The following is a 21,210-nucleotide window of genomic DNA, read 5'->3' on the forward strand; positions in this document are numbered from 1 at the left end:
AGTCTTCAAAGGTCAGTCGTAAAGTTGCAGTTATTATTGCAGTGAACCCAACAACTAATGCCAGTTGATTAAGAGACACTGCAACCAAGAAAATTAATTATTAACCTTCAAATTTATTACAATGGGATTTGACAAAGTTATCAATGATTTTTTTTTCTTTTCTCCTTCATCTTTATGAGATAGGACTTTACATCAAGTAGAATAAGTCTTTTTTAACATAAACTCAAGATAATCATCCATAATTCCCGGAAATTTGGGATTTACTGAAGGGGATTTGTATTTTTATTTTTCATCCATTTTCATATCTTAAACAATAGTAAAAATCCCATCTAACAGCCCTTTATTTCAATTATTTCATGCTAGAGCAAAAATAAATTTAGATGAAGTCCTATTTTTTCCCTCCCCTTGATAACTTGGCTTCATCCAATCAATCATTATTATGTTCCTGCTACAATAATTACAGTTTCTAATCAATTTCCAAACAACATTGCTCAGTGGCCTGTGAAGCACAGTTAAAGTCTGTCCTAAGTGAGGTCATACAGAAAACACTAGAAATAATGTTCTGTGGGAGATGGGGAGGAGAAATATAGATAATATACAGGAAAGACAGAGATCACTTTCTTATCAGGCTTTCACGTTCCTTCGGTGTAGCACTGAAATAATTATAACAGGGCACTTGCCAAACTAAAATAAGAATTAGTTCGCAGCTGGATGCTCCAGTGCTGTAATAACAGGAGCTCTCCAGTTAGTGGAGGGGCTGTATCTTCCAATAAATTGTCTTTTCCTAACCAAGACCTCTGCCTTCTGTCTCGATGCTTTTAGTAACACAGTTTCACTTTGCTCGGCTAAGGCAGTAGATCCATCACCTCCTGCCAAAAAAAAAATAAAAATAAAAAGGCGTGTACTTGAGGGTTTTTGGTGTAAGACTTTCTGAGTATGTGAGAGAATCATGAGAATATCATTCTTACTATGCCAGAAAAAAATACAAGAAAAATCTCCAGAGGAACCAATGCATAAATGTGAACAGGTCTTTGTCCCCACAAATTTCCTACAGTGAAATTTTAGCCACTCAAGTCAATGACGAAATGAGTATCGACTTCACCTGGGACAGGACTGTATGCTTACCAGCTAAGTAGGTGAAAAGTAGGGGCAGATTGTCTGGAAGGAACTATAGGAACTGTAGCTCTGCAGAAACTGTAAGGGAACCGGATCTGTTGACTTAATGGGAACAGTCCTGCAAGCAGAAGGACCCTTGAGAAGTTTCCTGCTTGCAGTAATATGAATGTTTATTTTTTCCAGGTTTGCCACATATACTGCTATGCCTTGTTGTGCTTGGATTTTGTTAGTAATCAAAACTTCTCTTTTCCAGAAAGTCTGATTTTTATTGCTCCCCACGAGTTTCAAAGTACCACCAAGACAGAAGCAGCTGGCAGAGGAAATTACTGCCAGAAAAGCATCGGCATATTAAACCATTTATTTAAAAGACGTAACTATGTGAACCCTTTCCAGCATTTCATTATTTCACATGCAGGATATACTGTATCTAATATAGAAAAGTTAGAGCAAGCCATTCTTAACATTCAACTGTGCAACACTGAAAAAAAAAACCCCTTCAATTCTTCTAATGTGGTATCTAACTTTGTGAATCAAGTAGGCTCATAGTAGGCTTAGTTATACACACAGTTATCATCCCCCTTGTCACAGGTCTGCTCTACATGCTCACCACAATCACTAATGTTTAATTTAACAGATAGTTGGAACCTGTACAATTCCCCTTAAGAGGTACAGAGTATGGTTAAGTCATTACCAATGTTGAATTAAAAGTAGAAACCCAACACCAAGTGATGCTGCTCATCCAGTATAAGGCAACCTATCATTTCTACAGCTTCCTGAGTCTCTCTGATCTTAAATGTATGAGTCATTTTTACATTTTCAGTATTACTACCTTTTCTTGTCATTTAAGAGACAAAAGGGGAGGTGCATATTAAAAGGTATTTACTCTGCAAGTAATTTATTTAAAAGTTAGATTGGCATTCCCTGTTATTCTTACTTATAATTCCCTGAATGAGGCAGAAAAATTAATTACTTTTATTTATACAGGCCCCTTACAATACAGAGTGCTTTACAGTCAAGGAGAAAAAACAAAACACCCCCCCAGGACAAGAGTAAAATGCAGAAGAAAGGTTCCAAGAAGACTAAAGCTAGAAAAGTTAAGCTCATTTTGTATACTTCAAGAGAATTAAAGTATGAAGCATCCATCACGGAAGTGACAAATTAGGATTTGACAAAAAACATGGAAGGACATGCAGTCCCATTCAGCCAGAATCTCTGATAACCCCAAAATCAGTCATTGTTACCGCAATAAGGAAATCAAAAGAGACAAAGCAATCAACTGAAGGACAGTTTCCCATATTCCGTCAATACTTTTTTTCTCCTCCCAAATTAGCAGGACTCATCTCCAGGGATGGAGTTTTTTTAAAAAAATACTTTATTAAAAGGCTGCTCCTCTCTTTGCTTTTCCATGGAACCAACAGTTTGATGGAGCAGTTTCCTTCAGTTTGTGTAGAACTTTTAAAAAGCCAACATGCACAACAATTTTCCTTACTAAACCAATTTCTCATCAAAACTTGAATTAAACTGTCTTCTGCTTTTGCATGAAATCTCACAGATGGTCTTTGCATTTTTTTTTACCTTAGAGATATGATTTAGATGGAGAATTTTTTTCCCTGAGTTTTGTTTATCTGTTAGAGGTATTTTTTTTTTAGAGGGGGGAGCATGGGTTGGGGGTTAATATGACAAAAAAAGGCCAGGAAATATATCACTGAACTCTCTAGCACATAGAATCATAGAATGATAGAATCATTAAGGTAGGAAGGAACCTTTGGAGATCATCTAGTCCAACCTTCCTGCACATGTAGGGTCACCTACAACAGGTTACGCAGGATGGCGTCCAAGGAGCTTTTGAAGACCTCCAATGAAGGAGATTCCACAGCCTCTCTTGGCAACCTGTTCCAGTGTTCTGTCATCCTCACTGTCAAGAAATTTTTCCTTAAGTTCCTGTGGAACTTTTGTTGTTTCAGTTTGTGGCCATTTCCTCTTGTCCTACCGCTGGACACTAGTGAAAAGAGGTTGGCCCCATCCTCCTTACTCTCTCTCTTAAGCTATTTAAATACACCAATCAGTTTCCCTCTCAACCTTTTCTTCAGGCTGAACAGGCCCAGCTCTCTTAGCCTTTCCTCATAGGGCAGATGTTCCAGGCCCCTGATGATCCTCATAGCCCTGCGCTGGACTCTCTCCAGTAGCTCCACATCCCTCTTGGGGAGCCCAGAACTGACAGAGTACTCCGGATGTGGCCTCACCAGAGTTAGTAGAGGGAGACAATCACCTCGCTCAACCTTCTGTAGACACTCCTCTTAATGAACCCTGGGATCCTTGGGCTTCTTGGCCACAAGGGCACAGCATGACGCATCCACCATGACACCCAGGTCCCTCTCTGCGGAGCTGCTCTCCAGAAGGTCAGTCCCCAGCCTGTACTGGTGTCTGGGGTTACTCCTCCCTGAGTGCAGGATCTTGCACTTGCCCTTGTTGAACTTTATGAGCTTTCTCACCGCCCAGTTGTCCTGCCGATCCAGGTCCCTCTGGATGGCAGCGCAGCCCTCTAGGGTAACAGCTGCTCCTCCCAGTTTGGTGTCATCAGCAAACTTGCTGCAGGTGCACTCTATCCTTTTATCCAGGTTGTGGATGAATAAATTCACCAGGACTGGACTGAGGACTGACCCCTCGGGGACACCGCTAGCTACTGGCCTCCAACTAGACCCTGCGCCACTGATCAGCACCCTCTGAGCTCTGCCACATGAGCAGAATAGGTTCAGGTACATGTCTGATCTAACACAGAGCTTTGAAATATAATAATATAGGAAACAGAATAAGAGGCCTTTAAAATTTATGAAGTCTTTCTTTTTAAATATTTTCAGAATATTTTGTTCCAGCTTCTCTATCATCTGACATTTTGCTTCAGTCGGGCCTAATGGAGCCACTCGAAACCCACTTCTGCAAGAAATTCAGGTAATCAAGATGGGTGGTCTTTTGTCATATTGTATTTTTCAAATAGGTTGGATGAAATCCATGCCTGGTTACCAACTCGAATTTGCTTCCATCTCCTGCCTTGACGACTGCCCACCAGGGGACCATCAAGACCCAGCCTGCCTCTCTCAGTTTAGCTTCTCCCTACAGTCAGTTAGCACTTGTCAAGTTTGTAAAGGTATATACAAAAGAATTTATTCTTTCTCAGTTCCTATGAAGGCTTTCCAGTGTTATTTCCCCCTACTCTGCAGTAAAGGTAATGAATTGAGAGAAGACTAGGATGCCTGCTGCTTTTTTATTTCTTTCCTACCAAAATCTTCCCCTAAGACTTTTCTTTAAACTTGTACTTACTTAAATATGCTTAAATTTTCATTCATCTTTTAAACACATTGTTTCATAAAGCAGTAACAAAGGGTAAAAAATAATCCTGCAAAATGATGGTGATTGAAAAGAAGAAGAGAAAAAAATCAAATGTAAGACATTTTTTCTAGCATCCTATATACTTACAGTGTAATGTAAAAGTATTCATTGCCACAACAGGAAGACAAGTGCTGGATTCCAGAAACTCAGAGTGGACAAAAATGACTTCTTTCTTTGTTATAATGTCTGTCTTTGCACAGTGGATATAAATCAGAAGAGGGAATTTATTTAACGCAAGAAACAATATACCTGAATACTTGTACTGACATACTGTGAAGAACCTTATGGTCATTGCAACCAGCATATCAAAATAATAAATGCATCAGCTCTTTTTAAAATTAGTTTCTTGCTGTAATAAAATACTGGATATGTAGAAACTTGTTCTTTTTCAATATAATTAGAGAAAAAAAAATCTCCAGAATAGAACAAAAAATGCTTTGCTAAAGGGAAAAAATATGGAGAAGAAACAAAGCCTCTCAAACAATCTTTACATTCTGGGACTACTTAGTGCCGCAAACCACTGCATTTCTGGTTTGCAAATCTGTTCACCTTTGTTAAATCATTCCTGAAATCAAAGCTGATCTCAAGTTTGGCTGTCAAAGCCTATTTCCATTTTTGTTTCTCACAATGCTGTTGTACCTCTGGCTTACACTACTCAGACTCTGCAGGAACACTGTTCAACACAATCAGCTTCAGAGTTTCAGAAAAACAATTTAAAAAGGTCCATATAAAATACAAATCTAGCAGGTAAGAGATCAGTATGTGATGCAAAGAAACACAAGCTTATTCACAAGTTCTTTCAAATCAAAAATATATATTTTTGCACTGTACATGGCTTCCATGTCTGTTTCTTCAAAAGGAAATGTTAATGTAAATGTTATGCTTCTAAGCATAAATTTGTGCTCAACTGCACACAAACCAACACACAGTTATAAAGAAAAAAATATTAATCCTCAAGCACTGCACCGAAATGCCTACACACTTAATTAAATTAAGTCAATGTGCTTACTCTCTGTCACTGGAAATGTACTAAAAATGACATGAGTGTTCAGAAAAAGTGACTGAGTTAAACCTGTGTTTTCTTGCACCTTTTAAGAAAGGCCATTTTAATGTTTCTGTCCTTCTAAAATGCTTCGTTGCATGTTACCTTTAGGTTTGCCCGCTAGATCTGTGGTGCTTCCAAAGAGTCAGCACCACAACAGGACGCCCAGGTAAGAAAAGGAAGAGGAGAAAGCACCATTTGAGTTTTGAGTGCAAACGCAAGCACAAAGATTTTGTAATCCAGCAGCGTTAACACCTGATGCGCGCTCAGCATTTCATGGTGAATTTATCAGCCTATGTTAGGCTTCCTTCTGAGGTCAGCATTTCTGGCTTGCAAGGGTTGATTTTGATTAATTACTACACTTTTTTTTTTTTTTTTTCAATTCTGGATTGTTTGTTCTTAATGTACTGCTCTTCCTAGTCCAAGTACAACTTGATCTTGCTGTTCCTTCTTTATTGAATAAAGTCTATCCCTCTAAAGTTTTTACTCACTTTTCATGAGTAAATAAGGCACCGGAGCAGGAGTTCAAACCTGTTTTGCAGCAATGACACAGCTCAGGTTCTGCTTTGCATGCTCTGCATACATTATCTGCCATTTCATCAAAACCTGCTTAGGCAGGTAATGACCATGTCGGTGATGGCAAGACCTTAGATAAAAATAAGGCACCATAAGCAAACTTGGAAGTCAACGAACCAAAGCCTCTCTAATGCTCTATGCATGTCCATCAACATTTTCTTCTAACTGCAGCATAAATCTACTGATGCAAAGGATGTGAATGCAACAGAACTGGGAAGGTGTCAGGGCATTAGTCTTAGGTCCATTGAACTAAAATCTGTGCAAGAATCAGGAAACAGCAAGAGGGCAAAAAATCAAACCCTCTTATAACAGCTCCTGTGCAGAAAAAAAAAGTAGATGTGAAACTAGAGGCTACCGCAGGAGACACTGCAGCATCAAAAAACGTCATCCCAAACACTAGGAAGACCACTCATATAAAGCCAAGCCTCTTCCAGGCTTTGACTGATAATTATAATTTTGGGAGTATTTTTATTGTGCTTATACGTCACTATAAAAAATATTTGCAAATGTCTCTTGTTTATCAGCTTGTGTTCCATCACAGTTTAGAAACAGCATACAAATTTAATAGTTACCATACTTTTTTGGCTAAATTTGGTAAGGAGGCTTCCAAAGAGCATTTTATATTTGAAAATATAAACTGAAGTAGAATAGTCAAGAGTATAGAAGAAAGATGACTGCGACACCTTTGTATTCTAGTTATGCCATATAGTTGTCCTGTACAAGAAGTAGTCAATATAACTCACTAAATTTAAATAAGAAAAAAGTCAATAGAACTGCTACAGTAACAGATGAAGGAATGCACAATGTATTAGTTATCAATGCTTTATTATTGAAAACAAAATTGAAATTCTCTTATCTGGCACATAAACAATTATTTCTACAAAAAGGAAAGCCTACAAATCTGATAATTTATACAAATAACAGGTTTTCAAAAAATAAAATTTTAATTTAGTAAACTTGTCTTGTGCTCTTATTTTTTTTAGCACTGTCTGCAATAATCCATCATAAATCCCTGAGCAGAGAGACATATTTTTAAACGTTTTAAATTTATCCCAAAAGAAAAAGAGTTATCAAGCCTAGACCTATATTAAAAATGTATTCAGGGACATTCTTGTGAAATTTATGCTAGTCCTTTTTTCTTTTTTTTTTCTTTTCTTTTTTCTCTTAAGGAAACAAAACAAACAGTTATTAATGCAAGCATGACACTGCAACGAATGTGTGCTCCCCCTTCCCCCTCTTGTGCAATGAATAAAAATTACTAAACAAGAATGATTACAAGTTGAGGAGACAAATAACATAGTGAATGGTTACGACCAAGAAGCCATCAAAATTTGATGACTGTTGAGCTGCAGATAAAGCTGCAAGATACCACAGTTTTATACTGAGTTCTGTCACAGGTACTATCTGATTTACTTCTATAACTTCCCAGGAAGTCAGAAAAGAGGGAGAATAAGTTCAAGCTAACATTGTATTTTAACGCTGAAGAAATTCAATTTTTGACCCTTCAGTTTTGCTGTTCCAGCCATATTGTAACTTTAGAAAGACTTGACATATTCTACAAAAGCAGCCTCGCTCCCCCGGCCCTCCTGGCAGGCCAGTAGTGAACTTGGCAGCTCCGTGTTTCAGTGAGCATGAAGGAAGAAAAGGGAAACGCACCCTACTATGGTTTTGACTCTACTGGCTTGGAAATAGTTACTTCCCCATGCAATTTGGTACACATCTAAAATCCAAGTACAAGGGGAGAATGACCAAGTAGAGTACATCCAAGTGCCCCCTTTGCCATAAAGTACACATACTAACCACAAAAAAATAATTAAAAAAAAAAAAAAGGCAGGGAAACCAGATAAAAGAAATAGCAACACTTAGGCTATTGCGTTAATGACAGAAAATGTTGCTGCAGTCAAGTAATAAATAAATAAATACAGCAAAGTATTCTCAACAGTTTTGTTGGAATGGTGATTAATGGTAAGAAAAGCTTTTTCAGTTTCAGTTTTTAAAAGAAGATCCTGAAGAAGCTTCAGTTCAAGGTGCTCTATCCACTTTAATGTTATATCTACCATTATGGAAAGAACACCGAAGCAGATATAAACAGGTCATTAAATGAAATAGCAAATTTCTTAGAAGCAATAATACTTATTCCAAAGAAAAAAGCAGTTAGCAAATGGCCTGGAAAAATCTGACTAAAGCTTCAATACACTGCAATTTTAAATAAATTATTTTTACATTAAAAAAAAAGATTAAAATAGTAACTAGGCCAAATTATTCCAAACAAAAAAATAACCCAAAACTCACCAAAAGCATATTTAGATATTTGACAGCTTTGCTGTGCGTATGCGTGTCAGAATACAAACAGAATTCTAGCATTTGGTTAGAATCTGAATGGATAACTTTTTTTTTTTTAAACAATATCACTGGAAAAAGTAACTGGCCATCTTTGATGTTTCTCTTGATCTTTATCTACACTGCGCATGATTCAACAAAATCCAACCCCTTCAGCTACTTGCTAGCCTCAATGTGTCTCACTCCCTTTACTCAAAGTTGCTGATGAAATCTCATTTGAAGCATATTCAAGCACTAATATTTTCAAATCTCATTTGGCTAAGTTTAAATCCAGTCTTATTGACAGCAAGGTAAAGGATTCAAATGCATCCTTCTGTAACACCAAATTATTATTATTTTCTTAAGATGACAAACTGACCACGCTCATTTTGTACCAGGGCAAACATCAGTGTTGTTTGTATTGATAAGTTAAGACATTAAAAACATCTCCAACTTTTTTTTTCTTTTTGCCTACATATCTGTCATTCTCTATAACCCATAGCCATTAGACTGTGTATCCTAAAAAAACTTCATCACACCTTTAAACAAGCTGAAATCATATGTGTACACTCAGTAAACCGATTTTGAATACTGTCATCTAATCACAAGCGACAAGTTTGAAAAAAAAATTGGTCATATAAATTGATGTGAAATTGATAAGCAAGTGGTCCTAAGGTGAGATACAGCAGCATTAAGACAAACTGCAAACACGCTGGATTTAGTATACATTTTAATGAGTTACAGTCTCAGCAAAATATGTTAACCTACTATTACCACTTTTTACTCCCATATTGCTTAGTGTGTACTATACAATATTCCCTTAGCGTTTCTATGACAGTATACATTTCAAGTACCCACACAAAAATGAGCAATATGGGATTTGCAACGGTTTACCAAGTACACCAAAACACCCTCGTTTAAGTGCTACAGTTCTACACATTTTTGCAGGGTAACACTTCAGTCCATTACGAATTCCTCAAAAAGTCTCCCTTTTTCTTTTCATCTGGCAAAAAACAAACTATGCCAAAAAAGCAGAACAGCTTCTCCTAGCAGCAATTCAGACCTCCGATCCTTGCAGTCAAGTTCAATGAGCTCTGTGATCAGACAACTTCGTGGAAGTTCTAGCTTGGGACTTGATCAGTTCAAGAAAAAAAAAGTTCACAGAGCTCTCAGCATCATGTTTTGGATGTCTTTAAACCTTGTTTCTCCATAATATTCCACAATTTGCGAAGATTGGACTGAGTGATGACATCATCAGGTTTAAGTTGAAGAGCAAGGAGGTAGTTTTCTTCAGCCTCTTTGAGTTTACCATTGAGATGGAGAATGGCTCCAAGATTCATTAAGGCAGCTGGATACTGGTACAAAAACAAACAAACAAAAACCCAAAAAAAAAACAAAAACAAAAAAAGAGAGAGAAATATTAAGAATATTTTAAAGTCCTCTTTTTTTTTGTCAGACAAACTTCTTCCACTTACACAAATTATTCCCTTATGTTTGCAGACATTTCATGGAAACAATTTAGCAATTTAAGCAAATAGAGATAACAGGAAAAAGTTTCTGAACAGCTGCTAACTATGTACTTTGTGCTTTAAACAGGGCAAGCTCTGGTGTCTACAGACATAGACTTCTCTCTTTAATGAGAAAACACAGATCTCGTAAAGCTTTACATGTGGCAATGCCGACACAGTCTAGTTTCCAAGAGAAAATTAAAGTAGTCCAAGAGTGGATTGAAGAGAGGAATTTAATTTTAATTCAACCCATTGCCAATAAAGAGTTTATAATCGGTGGGAATAGTTAACACATTGGAACTCATCTCTTTCTTCTCTTTTTCTTAATTATAACAAGTAGAAAACACAATCTGTCCTCAGTTTCTAAAGATGTTCAAGAGTCCTGGGATACCCTTTTAGATTCAGGCTATGGCAATTATTTCTTAATGAATGGCTGAGCAAAATTAACAATGGTGAAAACGCATGCTCTTTTAATAACAAATATGTCAAGAATTCATAACAAACCCATTAAAAAGCTCTTGCACCACTAAGACTTAGCATTTTTTTTTCCTGCTTTCTTTAGCTGAGACAAAGTGTTTCCCATTTGCATTGTTTTTTATCCTTTAGATTGTTCCACTCTGACCTAATAGGTCACTTGTGGTCATTAAACACACCTAGTTGATACAAAGTTAACAGTTATTACAAAGTTATTACAGTTATTACAAAAGCAGCTTTCTGAAGCTGAGAAGAACAGACCTTAACCTACCTTTTGCACATAATATGCTATTAGGGGCTTAGTGATGTCATTTACCAAAGCAGGACCTTGGCTTTCAAAGAAAATGGGATAAAAATCCATCCATACACACACACAGGTTTCAAGATCTCTTAGCAGTGTTCAGATCAAACTGCAACTGTTTGGAAAGCCAGCTATGTTCTAGATGCCCTTCAGTGACAAATTCAAGAACACAGAAGGCAGAGGGCCAGTAAAATAGGCCTGTCCTGCGTATTTAACTTTCTTCCTGATTCTACTGAGCTATTCAGACATGCCTCGTAAAAACTGATAAAGACCGTGACGGATTAACTTTTGGATGGTTTTCAACAATCCAACTGGTTTTCAGAGTTGTGGCATTTCACCAAAAAAAAAAGAAGAGTTCTGTCATGACTACTGTAAATACCATAATATTAAGCCAGTGGAATTTGAACATGATATTTTTAGATTTAAGTTTTCATGCTTAACCCTGGCAGATAAAATTCTCCCCTACTTCAGCTACTGGGTCTTAGTAAAACAAACAAATTCACCCCAACAACCCATCGGTCTGACTTTATGTAGTATTTTCAAGTTAAATAATCTCAAGTATTTTGTTTTTATTTTATGTTCTGTTTGAGAAGGAAAACTAAGCTCCTGAAATGTAATCTTTGCTGAGGACAACACATAGCAGCAGCCACATTACCACAACTCCCATTTTGCAGTCAGTCATACAATGAAATAGTACATTCCTTAATTAAAGACTTTCTGGATGGTAATTGAAACACGGCAAGTAACGACTCATAAGGGAACAGCTTCACAGTAAATGGATGACTGGACTGTCTAAATAGTCACATATTTCTTTTATTAATTTATTAATGTATTTTTACACTGAAATATTTGAAAGTTTGGCCTTTCTCCTGCAGTGTAAGAGAATTTTCTATACCTGATCATGAGTAAAATGGTCCATTCCCAATTGCTGTGCTCCATATTGGTCCAATTAGAGGTTATGGATCAAATATGAGCATGAGATCTGTTATAAATATATAACTATTTTCTCACTTGAAATATAATTCTGCATGTATGTGCTAAGTTAGACAAAGCTTACAATAGATATTGGTTAAATAACTTTAAATGTAGAAAAATTCATATTAAGTAACATACACTTCAAAATGTGCTCAGTTCTAATTCTAGGATGTCCACAAACACATTGTCTGGGTGGAAGAAAGAAAAACTCCTCTCTGTTGCCTGCTCTGCCTTCCTGTCCTTTCTCTTCCCAAAAGTATGTACATCGTGTTAACCCAGTATTCTACAGAAACTTGTATATATAAGCCTTATATGCAACTTATATGTAAGCTGAGAGAACCCTTCTTCTGCCATCATCTCTTTAATTTGGCAAATCATTTCAGTAATGCAATCAACAAAAACATCTAGAAGAAAAAAAAAATAACTACATGCTTTTTAAGCATTTCCATTTTCTACATATTATTCCTTACTTCTTAGATATCCAACAATATTTTAGACCACTATGCTCAAGGGAAGTACATCTATGCAGTATGTGAATTGGTAATTCATTTCAAACGGTGCTGAAAGTTCACACCATCTCCTTCATGTTTCAAAGGAGAAAGAACCCAGGATTAGGCTACTGCCTAACTTTGTAGGGGTTCAGTCACCTCACTTGCTTAGGCTTACTGCAAAAGTCACAAGGATTTGGGGGGACTGAACGAGTGTACATCAGTGTCATCATCCCCCGACAGCTATAAACGATGGACTGAGGACACAGAGCAAGCCACAGTTGCTATAGTTTCCCTTCACATATATTGTCTTTTATTAAAGACAGCTGATAAAACTTTTCAGTATGTTAACAAAAGCAGTCGGCAGCTACCAGTCCAATAACATAGGACTTGTAGCACTGTATAACAAATGACACCACCTACTACTTCAGAGACTTGAAAGGAGAAACAGGCCTTCCTTCATTTCCTTTTGGAGACAGATGCTTTACATCAAAGCAGCTGACTGGCATTTCTATTACGGTTATAAATGCTGTCTTTTATGTCTAGTGGGAATTATTCCCTTTATTTGCATTTTTCTTGTGGTGTGCTTATTTCCTTAGTTTTTTTTTTTTTGAGGGGAGGAGAGAGACTGGTAGGGTAGCTAATGAATAACAAAAAACACAAATGTCCTTGCCTGAGGTATTTTTGGGTTATACTGATGACAACTCTTTCAAACTTTCTCCATACTACCAAAATAAGAGAAGAGTCCTGGGGTGTACAAAAACTTTAACATGAATCAGACTCTTCACTATAATGAATTAAACTCTTCCCTATAATTATTTGGGAAATCCCAAATAATTCATCATAATTCTGTGGAGTTTTTCAAGTTTATATCGATGTAACCAAGTAAAACCAAGACCTGAAAACACACTATATATTAATAATAGATATAAACTTATTTCTTGTTCTTCATCTCTGGCTCCATCCACGCCAAGTGTTAGAAAAACAGTCCCAAACAGAAGATAGCTTCCTATTGTAGGCATGACAGCTGTGGAATTCAGATATTTCTCTTAGATAACATAAGACACATAGCTAGTACCATAGTGAGTAAGCAGTAAAACAGCAGAGTATTAATTGCCAAATAGATCACTCGGTGTGAAAGCTAATCATGGTGGACTGCTTCATCTTCTCAGTGACCATGGCATAATGTGCTGTCAGGCCTTCTTTAACCCCCTACTGTGTGATGGTAAGAATTTTCACTTAAACTTTTATTACCAGAGTCACTACCATAGCACAGCATCCTATTCTCCGAGGCAATCAAAATGTCACCAGATCCTTGTTTATTGCTAAAGATAGCTGTGAACAACAGTATCATTTTAGGGGTTGCACTTACTTCTCACAGAGCGCAGAACATGAGTGAAACCGTGACCTAGTGGCTGCCCCGAGTTGTAAGGATGCCTCTTTAAAGTATAGGTATGGGAGGTATGCATAGATACACATGCAAGGGAGAGAAATACGGAGACAGAGTTCCTACAAACTGATGTGAACAGAGATCACATTCTCCAATGCAATTCCACTGATACTGCCATAGTCAGAAGAAGGAATGACACATGCAAGTAGACCTTTTTATATAACAAAAACACAGTGTTGCCAGATAATGAAGTGCCAGTTACTCCTTGCAAAAAGAGACACATGTTTTCTAGTGCAGCCTTAATGCTAAGAGACTGCGTCATCTCTTCAGAACCGCAGTTTGCATATATCATGACTGGTGTTTCATTCCAAACACTGCATGAATCGTAAGGAAAATGCCAACTACCAGTAAGCTGGCTAAGATGACAACAAAGGGACAGACAGTAAACTGCCTAGGGACAGAGAGCTTGGCACAAAAGGCATTCTGGAACAAGATTACAAGATGTATGGCAAATTTTATCACTGAGAGGAAATAAAATGGCATAAAATTCACAGTTGTGAGGGACTTTCTGGGCCACTGGCCCAGACAGCAGAGTAGTCAGGTCTGCTGGAAGACGAAACAAAACAAACAGCATCTTTCCAAACCCTGTCTTAAAACGGAAGAACACTCTGCAACTTCTACCCTCTGACAGTTAAGTGCATTTTTTAAATTGAAAGTCTATTCATGCATGGTTTTTGCAAATATGTTTCTGTGTCAACAGCAGCTCTCAGCTTAAACAGCGAAATTGGGCAATGGAGAGAAAAAACATTCTCCTGGCAAGTACTAATTTGAATAAGCATTTCAAGGAGCACAGTTTCCCAAACTATATTAGACACAAATGGACCTAAGCATCTCAAAGGTAAAAGGAACCCATGTCCCAGGGTAATTACTTTGAGTCTAACTAACATATACCACTGCAACAAGCCTGAACGCTAGAGAGAAATGGAGCCTTGGATTCAGTCACTAACCTAAGACTGTTACAATAACCAAATAAATATTTACTGTTTTCTAACATTTCTTGCAAATGACTTCATCTACGGTTGTAGTCGTATTTTGGCCAAAGTAACAAATTATTAATGTCCAGAGCATAAGACATTCTTCAGGAAAAACAAAAAAAGAAAAAAAGATCAAAATCAAAACAAACAAAGAAACAACAACAACAACAAAAAAGAACACAAGAAAAAGTAGTTAGGGAAAATACATAGTTTCTGTTAGATGCAATAGTCTCAAGCTAGGATAATACATCAAGCTAACGAGGCAGAAGCAAAGAACAGTCTGTGTTAACATCTGGTGACTTTAACAACTGATGTTGTTACGTAATGCTAAGTCACGTAATTCTTTTTTCATTTGGACATTTCAAACTGCATGTCGCTTGTACCTCTCTATTGCAAAGAAAACGAACACATAAGTTGTTCGTAGGTATCCCATCTTGTGTTGTTCTGAAAATTTGCTGGAGAGGTTTCTGTTTTTAGATACACTGCAAGACACACTTGTGTTTTAGACACATTGCAGAAAAGCAAATGACGCTTTTCTACCATTTTCTCTACATTTATGGATGGTAGAAAGATGAGATCTTTTACCCACAAGCACACCATAAAATCATTTGGCTCGCTTGTAGGTTTAGGCATCGGCTTCATTAAAGGAAATCCACAGCTGTGAGTCGGGAAGAGTTCTGCGACTTGGCACGAGAGGGAAGCATCAAGCAGCCTACTTCACTTCTCAAATTATCACATCAATAGGAGACATTTTAGCATTCATATTCTCCAGCCAATGTTTCCCCCTGCCAGTGTCTTTTTCATCTTAACCTTCAGAGAATGCTCACAGTTTTATAAATGAAGTTATTCAAAACTGAAAAAAAACACATATGGATATATGTTACATCTTGTTGCTGAAAAGCTATCTGCTATTCGCCTTTATATGAATTCAGAGGATATTGTATTATATATCGGCAATTTAACAAATGCATGTGTTACAAATGCTAAAGGCTGCAGATCATACTGACAGCTAATATTCCTACATTTGTATTTTCTATATATCTAGATTTCTCTCCAGTGGCTATGCATCAGTTCTTTTGATTGATGTTTTAAAAACTTCTTAGCAGTAACTCTTTCAATTTATATGTAAACCATGATGTACTGTTTTTCAGATAACTCAATTGTATTACCATAGCAAAATCTAAACGGGAACATATATCTTAAGTATTTAATATTACAGTTTTATTAAAAAAATTCAAAAGTTTTCCAGGCCTCAAAGTGTTTTTAATTAAAAAGTCCTTTAGCTTTCCTGCTCGTATGTTTTCATCATTGTATAACATATGACAACCTTACACAGTTTTCCTAGGACTTTAGGATTTCATTAAAAAAAATCTTCAAATGACTCAATTTTTGTTTATAGACATGCGATTGTGCTCTGATGGCTGCAATTTGATCATTTTATCATCTAGTTAGGATTATGATTTAACAACTTATTTACTTTGCCTAACAATCAGTGCCCTGTGTGCTAATTAAAGTCTTCTCAGCAAGTGAGAGGCTTCCTAAATGGAATTGTTGTCTATCATAGCATTCTGAAAGAGATTTGCCAAATTGCTCAAAATCTGAGAGCAGCAGAATTTTGTGCTATTAAGAAAAACTTGGGGCATTTTAAAATGGAATTGAACCTCTTAATAAATGCGTATTTTTGCACATAAATAGTTTATTTCTGAACACTGGAAACCAGAAAAATAAATGATTCTGTGTTACTGCCTAAAGAAAGATAAACCATGCTATTAATTCAAAAGAAAATGTTAAAACAAACAACTAAATATATTCTACTTCATCCAGCAGTACAGAGACGGAGTCAATTACAATAGTCATCCATACTAACAAAATCAAACCTAACTAATCTTCAGAGGACTCTCTATGCGATCATCTGAAACTGTGCTCTAAAGCTCACCACCAGCATTAAAAAAAAAAGTTCAATTTTTACAGTCTAATAAAATTTCACTGGAAAACAAAAATCTCTGTGGAGAATGGAAGCATCATCTATTTCTGTCCAGACTCTAATGAAATACATCAGTCCACAGAGAAGTTTGTACAGTTTTTCAAGATGTTTGTCACAGGCATATGAAGTGCTCCATTTAAATTTACGTTTTTGAGTAGGTGAGTCAGTTACTAAACTTTCTGCTCGTTTGTCATTCTGCTCTTGAAAATGCAGTTAAATTCTGTAAGGAAATCTCAAAATCATAAAATTTCCCATATTTTGACTCAAGAGATTTAGGTGAAATGTTTAAGTAACAAATACAATTTTGCACCTTTGGCTGACAAGTGCCATCAAACTGATGAACATCTTCCAAAACTATTTTAATATTGGCAATTGCAAGGTAGAGCTTTCTGCGCTGGAAGTTCCAAACATTAAGCAATTTTGCACACTTGCTCTGAGCACTAATTCTGCATGAGAGTCTCACAAAGTTACACAGGTCCTAGAGCATCCAAAACCACTATTAAGAAAGTCACAGAACAGAGAGTGATATCTGAGCATTACATAAAGAGATAAAAAAGAAAGGAAAAAGAAACATTTTGGCCATTAAGAAATTGTTAGGCACTGCAGGAAGTTTTAGGATGAATTTCTGCTTCCTTTCTGCCCATCAACAGGCAGAGTTTCTTTTGATTAAATTTTAGTAGACAACAGAATCAATCACTATCCCTCTCAAAAGCTAATGGCAAGAACTGCATTGGTAGGAAAATACAATTGATATCCACTAGACCAAGTGACACAATTTCCGTAACAAAGCTGTTTATCAATAGTGTCAGAATATATTTTCAAATGGGCCAAAACCACAACTTCAGTGTGTGATAGATGACATAAGTGCAATGTTACCAAAGCCATTTTGCAAATGCAAACAACCCTCAGAACTTTGTAAACAAACCACAAAACTCTGAGATGAGGTGCTGCTCAGGGACCTGTACTTAGGTTACAGAGCAGTCACAACTGAAGGTGCTTAAACACCTTGTCCATCCACCTTTCCTCTTCTGAAACCCCTAGGCAAAGGGCCTTCAAGTGTCTGCACATCAATCTTTTTCTTCTTTCCCTTTATCCTTTTCATCTGGCTCCCATCACTTTCCAGAGCATCAAGGTCATGCCACACTGCCTTGACTGCAGTTGCACTTGCAGGAATGTTGGAGAAGCAGAGGAAGGGGCAGGAGGTCCTGCTGTGCCTTTTTGCAGCACTGAATGCTCTACGTAGCACCGACACTCAGACAGGAGCTTTTGGCAGCCAGGAACCTGCAGGTGTTCCTGTATGGTACTTACCAATTAAATCAATATGCATATTAAAACTATTAACTTCCAGGTTAATAGTGAGGATTTAAATTTGATTCTTGTAGCTTAAAGATTTCAAGGGTGCAGTTTCTGTAATACTGTCTTTTGATCTCTAGTAGTAAGACCACTGAGCACTAATCACTCGCTACACTTTTACAAGGTTGTGACTTGTGAAAGGAAGAACAAATAAACAAATAAACAAACAAAAAACCTACTTTCTGCTGTGGGAGTTTTATTTTCCCAAGCTGATGCATTATTCAGTAGTACATACATTTACAGTGCAGTAAGAAGGTATTATGTGGTAAATCTGCAAAATACTACTCTGGGAGTTTGCCTTTGATATGACACATGTCAATAACTGTAGTTTAGCAAGCTTAAGCTTTCTGTATTGTTCAATTAAGTTTTTAAGAAGTGGATAAAGGAAGCATTACTGAGCAATATTTTCCTTAAAAATATATATACATATATATTTCTCAAGGCGCAGAGCACAACTAATACATGCAGGACTAGCACTCAAAAACCGAAGTTCAGTTTCTGGCTCTGAAATTCAACATTGTGAAACCAGCTGCTTGCTCTCAGCTGCCCCAGGGAACCCTCCACTGCCTGGAGGGAACAGGAAACCAGGGCCCTGGAAGCCACTGGTAGTTTCTTCAGCCATTCCATCCATTCCTGCTAAACTCCACAGGATATGACAGAAATTAACTTTGGGTCCATACCCACTATTTTTTTTTTAATTGAAATTCACGTTTATATCCAAAATCAAAAGGTTTGCCTATTTTCTGATTTACATAGTCTCTGTTTAGAAGATATTTTCTTCCTCTAGGATAGATAGAAGCAATATCCAAACTGTGAAGCAGTCAATAAAAAACTCCACCAATGTGACTACCGGAACAAGATTTTTTAAAAGAGAATTAAACAGAGGACTATTAAGGATAATTAATGTATTAATCTTTCAAATATGCAAAGAATAACTATGATAATTCTATTTATGATTGTACTTAAATGCAGTCTGACTTAAAGAAAAGAAACAGATTTGTGGGCTTACAATAACCCTCCACTAAATAACTCCATCATAAAAATATCAATAATTCACCCTCTGGTGTCTAAGAGATATTCACCTTCATGAAACCTTCATGTGGAATTTAATTTAGGTTTTTATTGTGGATTTGCTTTTTTTACCGTTCTTGTTTTATTGGAAAAGATTTCTCTTTTCTTTCATGCTGTAATTGTTTTCAGTGAGTTCAAGGCAGCCAGATGCTGAGGCAACTGGCACTGTTACAAACCATAATGTCAGATTAAAGTTACTTACTGTTGCAGGAAGACAACTTTACTGGAGCACCTGAAGAATTGGTAAGACTGCCTCAGCTTTGTAATAGAGCTGTTCATTACATGGAAGATAGGTTTCAAAGGGGAAGGTTCACTGTATTTGTTTTCCAGTAAAATAGTCATGTAAATATAATATGCAGAGTTGATCAATACCCACTGGTCCAGAACATCTCTACTTTTTGAGGAAATGAAAAGTTGCTCATTCTTTCCTCACTGCATCTTCTCATTACAAGACATCTAACCTCTAGACCAAAACTTTCCAAGGGAAAAATAAATTCAGACTGGTACGGTAGTCACTTTTAAGGACAAATTTCAAGAAAATGACTTCAGCCTGCCACCTCCCACCCATCCCTTTCCTGGCATTCTGCAAACATGCAGAAAGCTCTTCACAGGCAGATTTCTGATCCCAAACATCTTACTTTTTTTTTTTCCTATTTTTAATTCCTTCCAGAAAACTGCTTAGATACTCTACAAAATTAAGCAAAACAAACAAAACAAACATCTGTGTCAAATGTGTTGATAACAAAAATTGGTTATGGATACGACAGTTGTCAAAGCAGTATTACTGACATAAGCATTGCAGTCATATGTCTTAACTGTTTTGAACCAATTCCATTTAGCTCCTTCAGAACTGTGGCAGGAATAAGTAGAACTTGGGGAAAAAATAATCAAAAACAACACACCAATCCATATCTAAAAATCATTCCTAGAATGGGAACTACAGCAGCACTACAGATTAGAAAGAAAATTAGGAAGTTATTTATTGAAAAATACCCTACTGGGTATGTAGTGTTGCTGAGTTTATTTAATGAGCATTAAAGGCACTTTCTTATCAGTTCTAATTGCACAATAAAATCATTGTATTGTCTCCAGAATCAGTGCTGGAATGCTCTACTAGGAAAATCCTTGCTGGATTCTCTTTTAATTGAGTTCAAACAGATGGTTTAATTTCTAAAATGCTAATCTGCTACTGAGAGTTCTATATTTCATGGCACTTTATTTCTGATTGACACTGAGGGCCACATTTACAAGGCAAAGCCAATCGTACTCTCTCCAGCAGCTGATGCAGGCAATGTGGCAAGACTGTGAAAACCAGTCAAGTGCATAGGTTCATCCATCTTTGCTTACCAAAGTTCAGCAAAGAGAGTGTATCTATCCAAACTACTGCCTCCCGCCATCTCGAAGCCAGAGGATCTCTTTTATTTGAATCAACGGTACGAATCTAGACTGTGATATCCTATTAATTTATTTCACAAGTCTACTTCTTGAATTATTCATTAAATGAATTTCAGACTTAAGTGCAAGCACAGTCATTGCACAATTACTCTATGTTCATATCCTGAAAAGTAATCTTGTGAATCTGTCTATAAAGATGTAGATGAGATACTACATGAAACAAATATGGGCTCCAAGCTACATGACTGACTTCACATCCTTTTTAATTCAAATAATTTGAAATGGGTACAAGTTGAAAAACAGGAAGTTCCATCTCTGTGTGATGAAGAACTTCTTTCCTGTGAGGGTGACAGAGCCCTGGAACAGGCTGCCCAGAGAGGTTGTGGAGTCTCCTTCTCTGGAGATCTTCCAAACCCACCTGGATGCGACTAGGTGCCCCCTGCTCTAGGTGTCCCTGCTGGAGCTGGGGGGTTGGACTAGATGATCTCTAGAGGTCCCTTCCAACCTCAACCATTCCGTGAGTCTGTGCGACTAATTTGGATGGACTGATGATATGTAGACAATGGATAAAGACTTCAGATTTGCATAATAAAAATGCATAAGGGCACATAAAAAAAAAAGTTTGCTTAATAATATGTTGACACTAAAGCTTCCACTTAAGTTAAGGCACAAACCTTTACATTTTATATATCATGGTCTCAACAATAAAATGCCTCAAGGTGTACTTGCTATGAGAATTTCTTCTCCTTAGAGAACTTATGAGCTATGGGAACTCTACTCATTCTGTGAGATCAGAA

General features: G+C 36.9%; 1 protein-coding gene across 1 annotated transcript in view; it reads right to left on the bottom strand.

The window, feature by feature from the left end:
- Positions 1–9,062: 9,062 nt before the first annotated feature.
- LOC104571685 (transmembrane O-mannosyltransferase targeting cadherins 2) overlaps positions 9,063–21,210 on the bottom strand; it is a 134,890-nt gene continuing 122,742 nt past the window's right edge. Inside the window, exon 13 of the mRNA XM_088536638.1 lies at positions 9,063–9,795. Within this exon, the coding sequence (XP_088392764.1) occupies positions 9,616–9,795 (180 nt within the window). The 3' untranslated portion in view covers positions 9,063–9,615. The remainder of the gene's footprint in view (positions 9,796–21,210) is intronic.

The sequence above is a fragment of the Tinamus guttatus genome, unplaced genomic scaffold (genome assembly GCF_059628265.1).
Source record: "Tinamus guttatus ecotype Peru unplaced genomic scaffold, ASM5962826v1 Tinamus_guttatus_pri_ptg000687l, whole genome shotgun sequence".
NCBI classification, from domain to species: Eukaryota; Metazoa; Chordata; class Aves; order Tinamiformes; family Tinamidae; genus Tinamus; species Tinamus guttatus.